Below are 18,281 nucleotides of genomic sequence, written 5' to 3'. Positions count from 1 at the left end.
ACATCTAGAATTTAAATAGTAAATATTAAGATAAAAATCAACTACTGCTTGAGGCCATAAGTCACCCTTTAATTGACAGCAGTTCAAAGGAAAGTTTCCCAGGGGTGAGCCATTCCATAACCACCCGCTGTGGGATTTTCCTCTATCCCCTCAAAGCACATGGCTCCAGCAACTCCTGGCCATAGGCTCGGAGGTCAGGGCTCAGCTGAGCCATCTCTGCTGACATCTGACCTCTCCTATCAGGTCTGACCATGCAGGCTGTGGCTCCCCAAAAGATGTTGCCAAATGGAAGAGAAGGCTGATGGAAAAGTGCACCCAACTGCAAAATACTGAAGAAGGGGTCAGGGTGGAAAAGCCTGAGCCACTCATGACTCAGGACCTGGACAAGGACAGTGGAAATCTGGATTTCATCCCAGCCTTGACCTTGGTCAAGTTCCTCTGTCTCCATTTGCCTGCTCCCACTCCCAAATGTCATCTGCCTTCATCACACTGTTTATAAAACTCTTTGGGGCAGCAACTGGCTCTTGCTACACTCTTGTACAACACTGCTCACAACAGGGTCCTAGTCCTCCCTCAAGTCTGCTGGCATGGATCTAATGAAAAAAAAAATAAAAGTGAGAGGAAAAAAAGGTTTAAAAACTTCAAAATCTGTTAAAATATTTAAAGATAGGCAACCAAAGGGAGTTCAAATGAACCTCAACTAAAGATCTGATTTCCAGTGTTGGTACTAATTATTACAAATAAAAAAACCCCAAATCTGGCTTCGAATGATCAATGAATAATGGCTAGGACACATTTTTCACCCAGGAACAATGGAGAATTTCACATTGAATACATTTTAGATGAAAAAAAAAAAAGGACATTTTTCGGGATTTTCCCTCCTTTTGGCAAAAATTTGCCATCATTTTAACAAAATTAGCACTGAAGTTACTGCTGAGTGGTTTTGCTCTCTGAAAAAGAAAGACTGCTTGCAGTAAATGAAATATCTCAAGAGTTATCCTGCTAACAAATTTCACTAAAGGCTACTATGGCCTATTTCACAAGAAATTTTTAAAAAGTCTGTTCTGGTCCCTGCACAATGAAAATAACTTAAGAAGTTCAAAATTTGACAAAGCTGTTTTCCTGAATTGAGGCCTGCTCTATTTTTCACGCAGTGTTGACAAGAGCAAGATGAGAAAGAAATGCAGTTTCCATCATCTATTCAATCTCTGGCCCCTCTAACTATTAGCAAAAGCGCCTTTTTCACTGGTGTTTTCTTGTTAAATAGAAACTCTTCCCATAGAAACACAACTCAAAACCATCAAATCATTTCACAACTGACAGATGGTAACAGCCATCCATGCAGCCCTCAGCTGGTTTTATCCAGAGAAGTGGAGGCAAGAACTGCTGTATCATGATCAATCCCTGCACACCTCATCCATCTTTTAGGATTTCCTCTCTGAAATAAAGGCAGAAAAAAGCTGCAGTCATACAACTCACTGATAAAGCCATCTTACACCCATTGCTTTGCTCCTCCTTGAAATTAATTTTTTAACTAAGAATTAATATTTTTTTTAAATAAGGATGTAGGATTCTCTCTTTCTGCTTTCCCCAATGGAATTACCCAGCACACAGAAAAAGGTGAGCAGCAAGATGAGAACATTCAAAGGTTCCGTATGGTCTTGAAATCCATATAAAGCTGTTCCCCACCACAGGAAAAATTTATCAGCATTGTTCTGTTGTTTTGTAAAACAATTTCTTCCAGAGCAGGCAAGCCAGGAAAATGCCAAGGGGCATAGGGATGAACAAGGCTATGTGGGAACCTATCATTCATTGTCTGTGTGCAATTACAGTTTCAGCCTGGCAAGCTACTTACTGTCAGTAATGGTCACTCACCAGCCTCTTTGGAAGCAATTTGTGGCCTTGGTCTCGTGTCTGAGACAGGTAACTTCAGGTAACACCAGCTCTGCCAGGCTCAAAGCTGTGTCCAAGCATCCCAAGGGATGGACCAAATGAAAATCCTGCATGAAAGGTGTGAGGTGCTTCCAGAAGGAAGCAGTGCATGTGAGGGAAGCTGCCCCTGCTGCTGTGGTGGCTTTGTGTACAGAGGGTTTTCCTTTCCTTCCTGGAACTCCCCACCCTGCTGCTGCCACACTCACTGAATTCACAGGAGATGGAAAAGCAATGCCTACGGAGAGGTTAGCTGGCCATGAGCCCTCAGCCTCATCCCTCATAGATGTTTGGCCTCCTCAGGAAAATGGCTAGAATGGACTTTGGGTGCCACTTTCAAAGGACCTGAAAGAAAAACAAACATTTGAAAATGCTTCTTGCTAGCATTTTCAGGTCAGAAACACAGGCAGCCTGGAACAGACGTAACATTGCAGAGCACCCTTCACACCATGCCACCATCCAGCCCCTTCTGTACCTCACTTGCACTTCCAGAACAGCCTTCATGTATGCATGCAGTGCAAAAGAAGTTTGAATTGAGGAAACTCCCATGTAAACCACCCTAAAGAAAATTCCTTCCATACATTGATGATTCCTACCTTCTACTACAGCGACTCTCATGGAGCTGTGACATTCAAGGAGGATTTGTTTGCAGCACTCAGATATATCATTATCTGGACAATTTTTCTTGTGAGCTTTATTTTTTTCCCTGCATTATTGAAATGCCTGCACTGTACTCCTGCCCTTACCTTAATATTTGTGGCACGAAGACAAAGTAAGCAAGGAAGAGTCCATCGCAATGTGGAAATAAAGGGCAAGGAGTGATAGGAAAAGGGAGAACAGTTTTAAATTAAATGGGGAGGGAATTAGGTTAGATGTCAGGAAAAAATTATTTGCACAGAGCATGGTGAGGTACAGGAACAAGTGGATGCCCCATCCCTGGAAGTGCTCAAGGCCAGATTGGATGGAGCTCCAAGCAACCTGGTCTGGTGGAAGGTGTCCCTATCGACAGCAGGGGGGCTGGAACGAGATGATCTTTAAGGTTCCTTCCAACCCCAAAAATTCTGTGATTCTTTGAAATAAAATATGAAAAAGAACACATGCAAAAGGAAGGAAAAACCAAACAAAACACAACCCGAGGTTTTACAAAAGCCTGTATAAATTGTCTTTGGGGCTGAAGGAGAAAGAAATGCATTTGCCTCAGGTGAAGGAAAGCTAAATCCATTTATGCGCAAGCTGCAGGATTTTAGCCATTTCACTGATACAAAACACATCAGCATTAGTGGCTGGCAGTACTGAGAATACCTTCTCATCCCTGACCTGCTAGTGAGCTGAGGGTCTGACCGTTTTTAGGCACAGAAAGGAAACATTCAGGATTTATTTTAAACGCAGCGGAGAGCTGAACAATTCTATGTTTCCCTTTGGGGAAAAACAAAAAAGGAAAAGAAAAGAAAAGAAAAGAAAAGAAAAGAAAAGAAAAGAAAAGAAAAGAAAAGAAAAGAAAAGAAAAGAAAAGAAAAGAAAAGAAAAGAAAAGAAAAGAAAAGAAAAGAAAAGAAAAGAAAAGAAAAGAAAAGAAAAGAAAAGAAAAGAAAAGAAAAGAAAAAAAGGAAAGAAAAAGTAAAGAAAAAGAAAAAAAAGAAAAAAGGAAAAGAGGAGAAAAAGAAAAAAAGAAAAAAGGAAATAAAAGAAAAAAGGGGAAAAAAGAAAAAACAGGAAAAAAGGAAAAAAGAAAAAAAAAGGGAAAAAGGGGGAATAAAGGAAAAAAAGAAAAAAGAAAAAAGAAAAAAGGGGAAAAAGAAAAATAAAAAATAAAAAAGGAAAAACTAAAAAAAAATAAAAACACAAAAAAGAAAAAAAAAGAAAAAAAAAGAAAAAAAAAGAAAAAAAGAAAAAAGCAGTAGGAAAGAAAGGGGAAAGGAACCCAGGCCCTCGTTTTCCTTTGGCTTCGCAGCCGCCCCTGTGCAGACGCCGCTGGGCTTGCAGCGCCAGCTCCGAATTCTTGGGGGAGCACTGCCCCCTGCCGGGCACTTCCGGGCACTGCGGGCCCGCCCCGCCCGCGCCCCGGCCTGGCCTGGGGCCCTGCCTGGGGCCCTGCCCGGGATGGGCGCCCGCAGCCTCTCTGGGCAGCCTGTGCCATGCATCGCCTCTCTCGCAGGCAAGAATGTCTGCCTAACAACTCATCTAGACCTACTTTGCTTCTATAAAGCCATTGCCCCATGTCCTATCACTGCGTGCTTTTGTAAAAAGTCCCTTTCCAGCCTTCAAAGTCTCTCTCCAGCTTTCAAAATGGAGTCCAGGAAGGGCCATTTTTCCATCGCATCAGTCCTATTCCCTTCTCCACAATATCACGCCTGAATACTTAGCAGCATTTGGGTTTACTAACTTAATTTTATTACGGTCAGCTCCCTCAGAATGACTGACGGATGGACACATGGTCATTTCCCCCACTTGGGCTGCACTGCTGAGCCATTTTTTAGCCTAAATAGGTACAGACAGCTTTGGTGCATCTGCCTGATGGCAGCGGGCTGGGAGCAGTGGTACCCCTGGAAGCACAGCCCCCTGCTCGGGGCAGGCTGTGGGTGATGTCCTCCAGCACTGCCTGACAAGGTGGGCAAAATCCTGCTGCCACCAGCTGTGACAGCCCAGTCAGGCACAGGAGGGCTGGACTAGGAGCACTAAAGCAAGAGCTCTGAAAAAACCCGTTTTCCTCTGAGTGTTTGTGTGTGTGTGTGTGTGTGTGTGTGTGTGTGTGTGTGCAATTTCCATAATAATTGTGTCTGTTGTCTGCAGACATGAATTCATTACAGCAGGAGGTAAGAGAACAGCCAGCCTCAATATACATTTCAAATTCCTTACTACAGCCTTGATTTATAAGGCACAACCTGAAACACTGACTAGCTCGTTGCCTCTCAGTGAACTGAATTTAGCGTGATAGCTGAGAGGACTGAAAAACAAACGAACAAATTTTGTTCTTGAAACACTCCATCTCTGTATTTTTCATTTTTGAGAGTTGCTAGCTCTGTCCTGGGTATCCCCCTGCTTCCCCCACTCCTTCCCCCTCCTTCCTCCTGTGCATGCTCCATCGGCACTTGCATTAATCCGGGCCCGAAAGTACTAAATTGATTCACAGTAACGCAGGCACCCAGGGGCAGAATATTCCGGGAACAAATGAATTAATCATCTCAGAGCCTCTGTGCTAACCCACATAAAAGCCCCCTGCCCAGAGTGGTGGTGATGAGGGGCTCAGCCTGGCCCCTCAGCCGACCACACAGCACCCACAGCAAGCATCCCATCTGCTGGACATGCACATGCAGGCTGCCAGGCACGAGCCCATGTGAGACAGTGCTCTTTGAAGAACTCCAGCATGGAGGAATTGGTCTAACAGGGAATCCTGCAGAAAGAGAGAGGTCTGCAGTCATTATGAATGGACCTTCACGGCAACAACAACAACAGGAAACAGAAAATAATGTTTTGCAATTAGGACCCGCAGCTGCCGCAGCACCAGCGCGCCGGCTATACACAGGTGCAGCTATTACAGCAATGAATAGCACACACTAAAGGTGCCATCCACACAGGCAATAACACCAGGGCTGAAAAGGTATTTCCATTTGCAGCCTGATGTCGGGAAGGAAAAAAGCACAATAAGTAGGCTGTCTCTCAGCCACCCAGGCCTCAGCCTTATCTGGAGCACCAGCTGCGCAGGTGAGCACTGGCAGAGAGCTCCTTTCACCATCTGACTGGGGAAACCAGGTAATGTCTGAGTCAAGACCATGAGGCTTCAGCCAGTTGAAAAACTGGCAATTTTTTTGCTTTCTTTGTTGTGAATAGAAAGGTTTTAGAAGTTTCTTCTCTTCCTATTATTTAAAACACTCAAAAGGTTTTTGAGAGTAGGAGAAAGCCACGATTCTCTCTTCTGGTCCCTTTCACACAACACTCTGGCAGTGCCATTCTGCTGACTTCAGTGACAGGGTCTCTTACTGGTGGGAACAAGAGACAACCAGATGCAGAAAGAATGCTGTGGGACCCATTCATCAATATTTTGCCCTTTCACCCCACCCCTGTCCCTGTGTCAGCCCCATGCAGCAGCAAGTGAGCCTGGAAAAACCTGACTCCAGCCTCAGTTATGCTGCTTCTGTGACCTCCTGCTGGTGCAAAGTGGCTTAATCTTGTTAGGCTCCATCGTGATCTATTGCAGCTCTCAACCACTCTCCAGTGGCATAGATCTGTGATCCCAGGGGCACAGGATGGTTATTTCTCTACACTCTGCTTTGACCCCCTAAATCTTAGAGATTAGTCTTAGAAAGGGAGAGGGAATCACAGACTTATCAACCCCTTGCAAAAAAACCGAACATTTTCCAGACTGTTTTACCACACACACATATCCTTTCTTTCATCAGAAAGGGGCTCTGTTTCAAAAACACTTTGCAAAGAGCTAAGAGAAGAGCAGAATAGGGGTTAGCCAGTGCAATCAGGCATCCTGCCCCTGGGTGAGCTCTTATTTTTCTGATCTGTAGGCCACTAAATATTTTTTTCACTGGTGGTGAAGATGTCTAAATCACAAATGTAAGGCTAGCATCAGGTTTGCCTTTTTCTCATGGAGGTCTTGGTCGCTGTCCACAGACCCACAAGCATCCACAAGTCACAGACCCCTGTGCAACTCATGCAGCTGTCAGAGGTACAAGGGTGTCCTCATCCCCCTCACTTCTGCCAACTCTGAGCCCATGCCAAGCTCTGTGTTGCCACAGAGCCACACAGTTTAAAGCTAATGTGGGTAAACAAGTCCACCATAAACTGTACCCTTTTGACTTGCACAGACACAAACCTAAGCTTTTATTAATTTTAATTTTTTTTAACTTTGTGTAGGAAAATCAAATCACTTGTCACCTCGGCCTCACTGCTACCCACCAGCTTCAGCTGGGCTTTTTTGGAATGAGCCAGTTGAGCATGAAGACACGGGTGTGAGGCTCAGGACTGCCCTGCTGGGGTTGCCTGACCCAGCACAGCGTGGGACAGGGCTGTGACATCCCAGATATAGCTCTGTCCTCTGACCCAGGATGGAAGCTGAGGAGGGGTCCGGATGTTTTCGGACTGATAGTGCCAGGAACCCACTGGATGCAGGCAGGGGAAACAGCTACCCCCAGCACCAAGGCAAAAGCATCCTCCAGATTCCTGAACAGGTCCCAGTTCACCAAGGTAAGCAGAACCAAGTTCTTTTTATAGGCCTTAAAATTGAGGAAGGCAGTAAAATTAATTTGAAAACTTTGCAGGAAGCTGGCATAATGAAAACAAAAGTGGATTGATGCACTGGCTGGCATACCCTCGCTCTGGGAAAGCGCTCAGGCAGCCACTTCCAGAAAAGCTGGAGCCTGCTGGAAGAGAGCACAAAACAGGAAACACTGCTCAAAGGAAGCTCACAGACAAAGTGGCAATGTGGAAGAAATTATAATCATTAATACAGCGCCTGAAGTGTGCAGGGGAGCCACAAAAGATTGAGAAAAAAGACCCAGAGATTTGATTTTCCACTGCCCTTCATCAGCAGCAGTCATTTTATACCAGCACAAAGCGGGAGTGCAATCTTCACAGCACAGAACAAGTGCACTTTCTGTTGCCTTTCTCTTTATTTTCCTGCTGCAAAACTCCCAGGGAAAGGGGCAATCAACACCATTTGTCCCTGACCACTGGGGCTTGGAGCCTAAGCTAGGACAGAGACCATAAACAACAGACAAACGGAGAGGGAAATCACTGAGAAGAGCTACCACATTTATCTCTGGCTAGGATGGTAGAGACAATAAGAATAAACTGGGGACAGCATCCACTGACAAGCTGCAGAAAAATCAGAGTTATAGAAAAGAAAAACTTGTTCCTTCTCTTAATTTGATTGTGCTCCAGAGTTTTGCCATAATCAGTCTCTTCTAATATCAAAAGCAAACCAAATTAGAGCCTTAGATAATAACATTTTAAGCTGTAGTTCAGATTCAGTCACTTCTGTATATCCATCATAGCAAGTCAGCAGCAATAAATGAATAAGGATTGAAAGACAGGCATACAAAACAGGTATGTAATGTCACCAAGGCCAACCAGCAGCTTTTGGCTGTAGCACCAGCTTTCAGCAGTCCAACAGTGCACTCTCAGGGCGTTTGAGGTTTGTCCTGTGAGGTGCCCCCACACTTCAGGTGCTGTGGTTTCTCCAGAGTGAAGAGGGTTAAGATTTCAGTTCTTGGTTCCTGCTCTCTGAAAAGCTGTGGCTTGAATTAAGAGGTGTCTTGCTCAGGTTTACTGTGGATGGGAATATGTTTCTGCCAGGTCTGTCTTCAGGTCCTCGGTGCAGATGAGCAGCAAATCAAACTGCTTGTGAGATTTTCACTACTAGTACATTGAGAAATTTAAACATACCTAAGTGGCATGTAGGTTTACAACAATGAGCAAAGGGGCATGTTAGGTATAACTTCCCCTGAGTAAATAAAAAACACATATATTCAGCAATTATTTATTTGCTACATCAAGTCCAGAGCAGATGATTTTTGCATGATTTGTATCTCTGTGACAGGGGAAGTATGTTTGGTCTCTCTACACTCTGGCTTTATAAGGCTTCATAAAGACATTCAGATGTATATTAGTTGTATCCTAATTTGTATATATGTTCTGTGATAATGTTTGGACTAAGCTTCTAACAGAAGGGAAAAAAAAAAGGGGGGTAATGTTCAAAGTAATAGGCCACTTTCCCCTAAACCAAAAGCAAGCAAACAAAACCAGAACAAACTTTGTGGCTAGATCCTTTATTTTGTAGTTTTTAAAACAGAGAAGGAATATTTTTTTATCTGGATATCTAGAATATTCTTCCAGCTCAGAAATATTTGTCTCCTCACTTGCACTTTCTTGCAGCAGTCTCTGAATTCCTTTGAGCCATTAAAGGATTTTGTCCTCAAGTCATTCCCATTAGGGGAATATTCAATTTAGAAACTTGCCTCCTGCTCAAGGTTTGCATGTGAAATTCACAGTTAACATCCCTCCTCACTGTGTTTCAGGTCAGTGCCCTAGCCACTGAAGAGAGAGAGATATTTAACAATTAAATAGTCCTCTAGGCTACATCCGTATGAGGCAGTCCAGGAGTGCCTCCCAGCCCAGGGCTCTACGTGCCCTGACTGTTTTCACTCCATGCTGGAATGGTTATCAGCCTGCCTCTCCTCACACTCCCCCTCCTATAGGAAGGAAAATCCTCTCAAAGGGTCAGGAAGGACACACAGTGCCCTCTGATCCTCAGAGCAGGCGGCTGGGGTCTTTGGCCACAGAGCCAGCCCCACAGCTGAGCACTGCTGAAGAGCTGGGCACGAGCCCCACAGTTATCTCCTGGTGTCTGAATACCTTGTGTAAATATGTCCATTGCTTCAGGCACCCAAGAAGTGGAGCAACCTGAAAGGCAGGAGGATGTAAGGATGTATTTTTGCCTGCTCAAAGACGACACAGTTCTGCTTGTAGAAGGCGAGATATTTTTCTATTCTCAGGCTTTTGATATTAAGAATTAGCTATCCACTTTCCAGAAAACAGGGAATTAGTCTTTCCAGACTACATGTTTAACAGAGAAGAAATGAATCTTCATGAGCTCAAGACATATTCCCTCTTCTTCTCTTAGCCCCTCACCCCCTGCCTCATATCTCTTCTATGCAGTTTTTCAAATAGTTTAATAATATTCACAGGGACATTAGATTAATTGGATTTTAATTCCAAATGACTGTGAAAGCAGAGAAGTGAGTCACCAGTCCATGCTAATGAGAAGATCTATTAAGGACCCTTCTCTGATAGACACATAGAGTAGGGTTATAAATATTTCATATTCAATTAATTGAATTTTGCCCCCTGTTATATGATGCTGCCCTGGAATGTTAATCAACTGGGACCAGAGAGAGAGGGAGAGATGAAGAAAGAAGGGGGAAAAAAAAAATCTAAAAGACAGTCTTTAAACAACATCAGAGCCATTCCCATCCTCAAATCCTCCCAGTTCACACAGTGCCCTGCACATCAGAGCAGAGGCTTTCATACAGACTGCATCTGGTAACACACAGTGGATAAATTAATGTTAATTAATCAGACAGTCATTTTATGGAGAACTGTGCGCAAAAGGTTATTCGAGCCCTGCTGCAAATAGATTTATAGGTATAATTGCCATGTTGAATGACCCTCTGTACATGGGCTCATTAAACTGGCCATCAGTCAAGAAGTCTAATTGAGGAAGGCCCATATCGTGCCGCTGGGACCACGCGCTGGCTGCAAACAAACCCGCTCCACAGAAGCCAGCTCTCTGAAAGCCGCCAGTAATGCCACTTCCCATCCTCTGGGCACTTCTGCCACTGCTTCTCCTGCCAGCTGAAACTCCGGGCAGAAAGCAGAGAGGAGAGCTCCCGTGCACATCATTGTGGCTTTACATCATTTGCAGAACACACGGGGGGACTGGGTGCAGCGTGGAAATGGTCTTATTGACAGCTGCGCTTTCCAAATGCCTCTCTGGCCTTGGCAGCTGGGAACAGCTTGGATGCACAGGCTTCAAAGGCGCCAAGATCAGAAGGCAAATATAAAGACACTAAAGATTCTTGATGACATTTTATGTTTCAAGAGCATGTTTTGATTTGGAGTGGGAGGAACATGGGAGAGTCCAGGCCAGGAGCCGAAATGTCCAGGCACAGTCACATAGTGTCTGGGGCAGCTCATGGGGCTGCAGCTCATGGGGCTGCAGTCCTTCCCTCAGTGCCACCCAGGTCCTTCAGCTATGCTGTGGCAGACAGTCATTCCCATGGGGGCTGTGTCCAGCCCTGTGGGTCCTGGGTCCAACATGGAGCCCTCCAAAACAGCAGACAAACCTTGCCAGCATCCCTAGCAGCAGACACAGGAAGCCATACAGGAAGACACAGGCACTTTGAAAATTTGCCTTTTCTTCTTCTTGTGGCACGAGCTGCCTGCTCACAGTCAATTGTCACAGTCTCTATGCCTCCAGTCCCCACCTATGCAATTGTTTGTTTGAGGATTGCCCCTTATTTCACACGCCTGAGGACCCTGCACCCTGATTTACACACTGAGGGCTGCAGTTGCAATTCTCTCTCACGCATGCTGTGGATCACACATGTGTTCCCAGAGTGGAGACAAGGAGGGAGTACATGGGACTCCCCACTACCCCAAAGTGTCCTGGGCAGCCACTCACTAGGCCAGCCAGGGGACCTCTGGGTGTCAGAAATGAACATTTTTTGTCTAAGCTGGTTCCTAAGACATCTCCAAGGGAAAACGCACTATCTGCTCCACTCTGGAAGGTGTCATTTAAGGGTACTTGGGGGGAAAAAAACCCAAAACACATCAGAGTAACAGACAGGTAAATCAATTGGAATGTGTTCACATTATCTCTTTCAATACTCATGTTACTCACTTCTTTTAAGGTTGTGCTTACCAGTGTATCAGCCTGATCAGATCTAAAATGGCCACAAAATCATCTTTCTCAAGTGCAAATTATAAATTAAAGCAGAAAAACTAAAGTGCACTAATACAGAAGACATCAAGGCAAGAATAAGTATGAACAGGAAATCAATTTGTCTCAGAGCAGTGGCAATGTCACTGTCTGAAGATGTTTCTGATGAAGAAGGGTTTCCATCCCTGGACAAGACAAGGGTTGCATAGCATGTCTGGGCTGTGGCAGCATTTCTCTTCATCCTGTTCCACCATGATTGGCTTGGCCTCGATGTGTTCAACACTTTTCTAAGCATTGGTAGGCACAGTATTTACCTGTACAGCATCTGACAGAAGGATCAGGAAAACTGACTGTGAGCATGGCATGCTCCTGGATCAGCTGCCTGCCATTGGTGCCAGGGCTTCAGAGGCCAGCTGCACGGCCCCTCATCTGGGTGCACAGGGAGTCATGCTGCAGCAGAATAGCCTCCAGGCAAGCCTGGGGTCTCACTTTCAGAGCTGTTCTATGGATGGACAACAAATTGAGTCCCAAGAGCACTGTCAGGGCACCTCTCAGAACTGATATTCCCTCATCCTGTGTGCCCCTTCTGAAGACTGTGTTTGAGTTAGGAGAATGAAAGCGTGCCACAAGTTCTTAAGGCATACAAACATCCTTTCTTCTATGAGCAAAGCAGCATTTCCTCCTATAATAATAGAGGTTTCCCCCAGTTATCTAAGGTCTTCCATTTCTCCCACTCTCCTGCACGGCACACCTGTGTTACGACAGACCTGAAACCCACCAGCTGCCTGGCATTTTGGGCGTCTTGGCTGCTGCCAAACCTTTTGCCTGTGTAGTGTCCCCCGCTCGGCACAGGAGGAGAATCTTCTCTCGAGTGCTCGCCCACAGAGGGCACCACTCGTAAATGTATGTGAGTAAACGCGCTGCCACTTCACGTATGGGCAGCACAAACGCAAACCCTTCGTGCATATCATTACTGTCATCGCCGGGAAGAAAGGGAGCAGCAGGCTGATGGCGCACAAGAGGAGGCGATTTTACAGCGCACACTGAGCATTCGCGCTCATGCTGAGAAGTCAGGCAAGGCTTCCCCTTCTGTATCGCTGCGCGACACCTGCAGCCCCTGAGAGCTGAACTGCATCGGCTCAGTGACATCAGGAAAGAGAACGCTACCTCAAAGGACAGCTGATATTTCCATGTGCAGCCATGCATGGCACTTCTTCTTGGGCAAGGAAGAGGAGACACACATGCTCTCCCTATGTCCACAGCAGGTGGACTATGGGGATTCTACCCTTATACATTAAAGACAAGTTTTTATTTATTCTGTGGCCAGTAGATAATTTTTCTGAAGTCCTCAGTCCAGGGATAAGGAGACAAAGGGTTTAAACATGAGTCACTAACCTCACTGATAGGAATTTTGCCCCTAAACTTCCTTGGATGTTGGGATTTCAACTTGTATTTCTGCAAAATCCAGATCAGGATTGCTGGGCCTGGTTTTACATGTGTAGAGAGGTAAGTTTGCAGCTTTATGCAAACACCTACCAACAGAGTAAAAATCTACAGCTTTCTCACCCACCTACTTCATTTTAAGTGATACAAAAATCCCAGCTATGTGCAATGTATGCATACAAAACAGAACAGCCAAACAGGGAGAAAAAAAAATATCTGCCCACCTTGTATCCCACTTCTGTGCTGCCTCCATTTCTTGGCAAGCTCCAAGTGGACATGCAGTAATGTACTTAGGACGGGGGACAGCTTACAGGACAGTAAAAATGTACATTGTGCATTCAGTTCATTGAAGAAATTGCTGAACACTTGCTTCTTTAAATACCAGACTCGTAATTAAGTTGAAATGAAGTTTTACTCTTTATTCAGTTTTCTCTTCCAAGTTCATCTCAACTTCTAGTTTAGAAAAATCAAAATATGCTGAAAAACAACAGCTAGAATATGCCTTCAATACAAGGGGGTAATGGTGGTGGTGTCTTTTTCGTATTGTCATATTTAAAGTCAACCTTTGTCCATCCAGTACAATCTACCTTTCTCATTTCTGTGTGATAGTCCTGTATTTCTTTCTTACAAGCCATCAAGATTGTTGCTCTCTTCAGAATTTCTCTAGATGCTCTTGAGTTTTTTGCAGCACTAAGAACCCAGAGAGGGATTAGAAACTAATAACATGTTGGTAATCACCACCATGTATTTTGATCACTGAAACGCACAAATGACACTAGAATTAGAATTACCAGTATTCAAGTTCCTGATATCATCTTTTTCTAACCTAAATATCTACTTTGGCTCTTTGAATTACATACTCCTGTGCAAAGTAGATGCACATTACTAGCACGAGTCTCCTCTAAAGAGTAGCATCTGTTTGCAGTCTTTCTATAAAACAAAATATCATCCCCCTGAGAAGAAGAAAAGGAGAGGAAGGCTCAACACACCAGATTGATCAAGGTAACCTCAAAGCTAACAGCCTTTTTTTTCAAAGGAATTTTTACAGCCATTTATATCCACTCTGTGTTAGCTTTGCAGGACTGCCACATTTGGCTAGGTTTGCTGCCTAGTCCATAGTAACATAGTACAGCAAAGATTTTAGGTAATTTTCTTCTTTTCCATCCAGCTTTAAGACTAATTCAACCACCAAGTTTCCCTGCAAATGCCATGTTTCAAAAAGCCAGTTTCAATTTTGGCTCATGTAACATATGACATTAAATCTGTATGACTGGTTCTCTTTGATTCCCAGGGCACCTGTTTTCAGGGAGAGGTTCAGACTGAGAAGACAACATGACAGCAGATTAACAGTTTTCTCACTAGCCCAGACTAATTCATCACATTATAGGAGCTGAAACTACAACATCAGTCAGTGGCATTTTACATATAAGCAAGTTTCACCTGGGGAAACACTAGAAGAGAAACCCCTCTGGTCATACCTGGCTTCTCTTGAATGCGCACAGCTCAGGAAGAACTGCAGAACAGGGCACGAGCTGTGCAGGCAGATCTCAGGCACGGAGCAGCAGGTACAGACCCCCAAAACCCTTTGAGAGCACTCTTTTTCCAAAGCAGGTGCTAAGGCCAACCTGCTGGGAACATTTGCCTTCCTCACTTTTGCCAAAGCCCAGCACTGATGTGAATTTTGCTGGCTCTGGCAGAGCTCACACTGATTCTTTTGTTTCTGAGAGGCAATTGCAGACTGGCTTCAGCCCACAGGATTCCAGGGCCAGCAGCACCCAACTCCCCATCTCTTTCTGGGGATGTGCCCTGGTTCCCTCCCACAGGATATAGGAATGGCACAATCAGACCTCAAGGGAAGTATTAAATGCCCAAAATGCAACTGAGGCTAGTGCCACAAGGAGAACACACACACCATGACAAAAAAAGACCAGCCAAGTTAAGGGCAAAGCTGCCATGAAAACAGACAGGGGTCACCTTGTCTCTGTTTCAGCAGGAGCAGGATGGAAAGCTCAGCTGCTGTAAAATCCAGCAGACCTGAACATCTTCCCTCAGAAGTGTGATTTCACCCACCCACTCACCCATTTTTCACATTAGACGTTAGTGATCAATAATGCCAGGCAGTGACACAAAGCAAATTGTTTATTCAGATCAATCTTTTAATCCCATCTTGCCCTTTAAAATAAATTAGCAAATAAACTCTTCCATGAACTATGCTGCAAATCATAATGTGGTCATGGGACAAAAAATTCCCATTGATGAAAAAAAAATCACTTTTTTTGGAACTGGGTTGGTTTCATTGATTTGTTTCTCTCAAAACATGAGGATTCTGCAAAACTTTAATCTGACACAAAAATCAGAATGCAGGAAACAGCAGGTTCTTTCCTCAATCACACATTATTTAAATGTCGATAAAGTAATACCAATACATTAACAAGGGAACTGCTTCTACAAAATCCTGATAAAAACATTCCTGGAAAACATTTTAAAAAATGCTTCAGTTGGTTTTGATGTGTGGTACCAGTCTATTTTACTGGGTTAAGTGGATTTAAGAAAAAAAATTATAAAAAACCCTGACACAGCATTTTGCAGCAGGTTATCTCAATGCACAACAAGCGCTTAGGAATCAAGCCTCAAAACATCCGTGTAAGTCAAGAACTTTACAAGCAGGGAAACTTGCATCAACAGTTAAGTCAGATGTGAAGATCACACAAGGACTCAGTCTCGACTCTTGTGGTGATCACAATATTTTGTAGAGAATGATTTATTATGACAGTGATAATTACTGTTCAGGTTTCCTATTAGTGTTATCTGCTGGAATGTAACCCCTCCTTAAGATGGGATGTTTTTGAGTAGAACAGTCTGATCCACTAGAAAGCTTTTTCAGATTTAACCCATAACTGCAGGTTTTAAAACACTAACCCTATATGGCTCCTCATGCATTTTGATACCAAAAAGGAAGTGCTGCATCACTAAGACTACAAAGTAAGGCTGATGTAGCAATGAGCACCAGCTGTGTCATTAGAGAAGCACAACTCTACAGACCACAGGCTGTATGTCCCTTCTTTTACTCTAGATTTGAGTTCCCCCTTCTGCCTTTTGTTTTTCTTTTACTTGGCTTTAAATTTTGGCTTAGCCATTTATCACTGCTCCCAGACATCGAATCCCAAGGGACTTGTCTTGCCCTCATCACCAGCAGGTGTCACATTGAAGGATGTGAAGTACCTTTGCTGCCCAGCTCAGGCTGCAGTCCCTGCTCCGCGGTTTTCCGGGGAAAGCCCCGCTCCCCCTTCCCCCTGCTGGGGCATGAGTTAGTGCCAGCACCTTGAGCAACCCCATGCCTGTAGTCTTCTAATTGCACCATCTCTCTCCACAACCAAGAGATGAAAAGTTTCCCCTGACAGCTGCCCACAGCACCAGGCTACCAGGCAGCTGGTCTAACATTTACTAGCTGCTTTCTGTCCCTCTCTCTAATCACAAGATTATTTGTTGATTAATAGTTGTGTGTTTCTGTAAAAGAGAAAAAATGTCTCTCTGTGAAAAAGTTTAAATATATAAAAACACTTCATAAAAATATTTATTATAAAAATTGAATGCCCCATGAGCCTGTAAACGTTGCCTGTAAAATCTCCATTAACTGGAATAATTTGAATTACAGTCATTCAGGCTCTTCTCTGCCCTCTCCAGTAAGATTTTAAGATAGCCAAGAGAAATGCCACTTGTCTTGTACTTTGATCCTCCTGCAACCCGTTTTTCTTCCTTTTTTTGTTTACAATACAACAGATTGATTTCCCAATGCTGGCAGTTTTCTTTGGAGGCATCATTTGTCTTTGTTTTTAATAGAGTTCAGCATGGCCTGATTCTGAGCCCTTCTTACAGAGTGGGTTTGAGGTCTGACTGGTAACAGGAGCAACACCAGGATGCTTAGAATGTGCATGTGAAAATACACAGACCTAGGAACAAAAGCAGAAAGAATATTATATTTTTGTTGGGAAAAACAGTAATTCTGCAGCCCCAATATGCAGAATTTAGTGCTAAGGAATGAATGCAGGATGTATGAACCTGACCGAGAAAGCACAAAAATATACCCTTGAATTTCACACAGTCTTGGAATATGATGTCTGCTGGCATGGATGAAAATGCTGCTGTGGATGATAATGGGGCAAGGCAACCATCAGCAAACCCTAGAATCCAAAGTCTGACAGCTCAGATAAACCCATCTAATTCAACCCCAGACTTATTCAGCCCATCTCTCTTCTAATATTAGAATTTACAAGGCCAAGTTGTGAAGAAATATCACTCATGGTTCAAAAAGAATTTTAAAAAGTGACAGAAAGAAATAAATTCAACCAAAATGCTGAGACCTGAAATAAATCAAAACACTCAGCTTTTAACCGGAGAAGGTCAGGTAATGACGTTTACAGAAGGCTTGCATTTCTGAAGGTAACTGCTCAGAGATATCTGTATTTGGTATGTTTCTAAACATCAAATATTTTGATTTCAAATAATTCAGTATACACAAGTTCAAAGAGAAATAAAAAAATACTTAAACCAAATAGATGAGGTTCTGGCAGCTAGGGGAAGATGATGATTGGGACCAGTATGGTCCAGCTGTTAAACATAGCAATGTACATTTTTGTGGTCTCATCTATGCTTCTTACCATAGTTTTTAATATCCTTGTAAGGTGCTTAAGACCACTGCTTGTGGTGTGAAGTGCTCCAAAAATTCATGCCCTAGTCCAAAAGCATAACATTTCCTTGCTTACAAGTCTCTAAGTTCAAATGTTAACTATGTTCAAAGTTAACCAGGGCAAAAGTCACCAGGGCAAAATTATTAAGAAATGAAGCTAAGAAAGATCTGGAGAAATTTTTACTCCATCATAAGTTTTCTGTGTTGAAATCAAATGTTTCAAGAAACAGGAATAGAAAATGTTGAAATTCAGCCTCCTGCAAACAGACAGCGGCTATCTTGACTACCAGCTTTGTGTATTTTATGTTGGAGGAGGGAATTGACTTTCTTCTTAACCAAAAGCTGTTACTCTATATTGACAGTAAAATGAAAGAAGAGTAAAGCCATGTAGTCCTGTTTCCCTTTTCTACTTATTTTCTCAATTTTTCTGTGTCAGCTTGGTTTTATTAGAGCACATTCAGTGTACTCTGCAACACCAGTGTTTTCCTTTTTTTAAGGAATCTTATTTTTAAGGAGTCTGGGGAAGTACTCCCTTTGTAATAAGAGAAGCACACTTTCATAATGAAAAGCACACTGATTTCAAGGAGCACTGCTCTGCCAGGAGCCTTCCATATCTCCTGCTGATCCATCACACCTCCCCTTATACGCATTGAGTAGCTGGAAGCCTGGTCTTTGCTCAGCGCCTCCTTCCTTCTGCCAACTCACATTATTCTTAACCTCTTCAGCCTTGGCTCCTGCTAATGGTTGAGGCCCAGCTGTTTTGGAAATGGAAACC

The 18,281-nt window shown here is 43.7% G+C and overlaps 1 protein-coding gene across 1 annotated transcript in view; it reads right to left on the bottom strand.

Annotated features, from left to right (window-relative positions):
• Positions 1-14,940: 14,940 nt before the first annotated feature.
• Positions 14,941-18,281, bottom strand: part of MBOAT1 (membrane bound O-acyltransferase domain containing 1) — a 56,541-nt gene continuing 53,200 nt past the window's right edge. Inside the window, exon 13 of the mRNA XM_066558034.1 lies at positions 14,941-16,769. Coding sequence (XP_066414131.1) covers positions 16,637-16,769 — 133 coding nt within the window. The 3' untranslated portion in view covers positions 14,941-16,636. The remainder of the gene's footprint in view (positions 16,770-18,281) is intronic.

This window comes from Molothrus aeneus, chromosome 1, assembly GCF_037042795.1.
Source record: "Molothrus aeneus isolate 106 chromosome 1, BPBGC_Maene_1.0, whole genome shotgun sequence".
In the NCBI taxonomy this organism is placed as follows: Eukaryota; Metazoa; Chordata; class Aves; order Passeriformes; family Icteridae; genus Molothrus; species Molothrus aeneus.
This window is presented reverse-complemented; position numbering and strand designations above follow the sequence as displayed.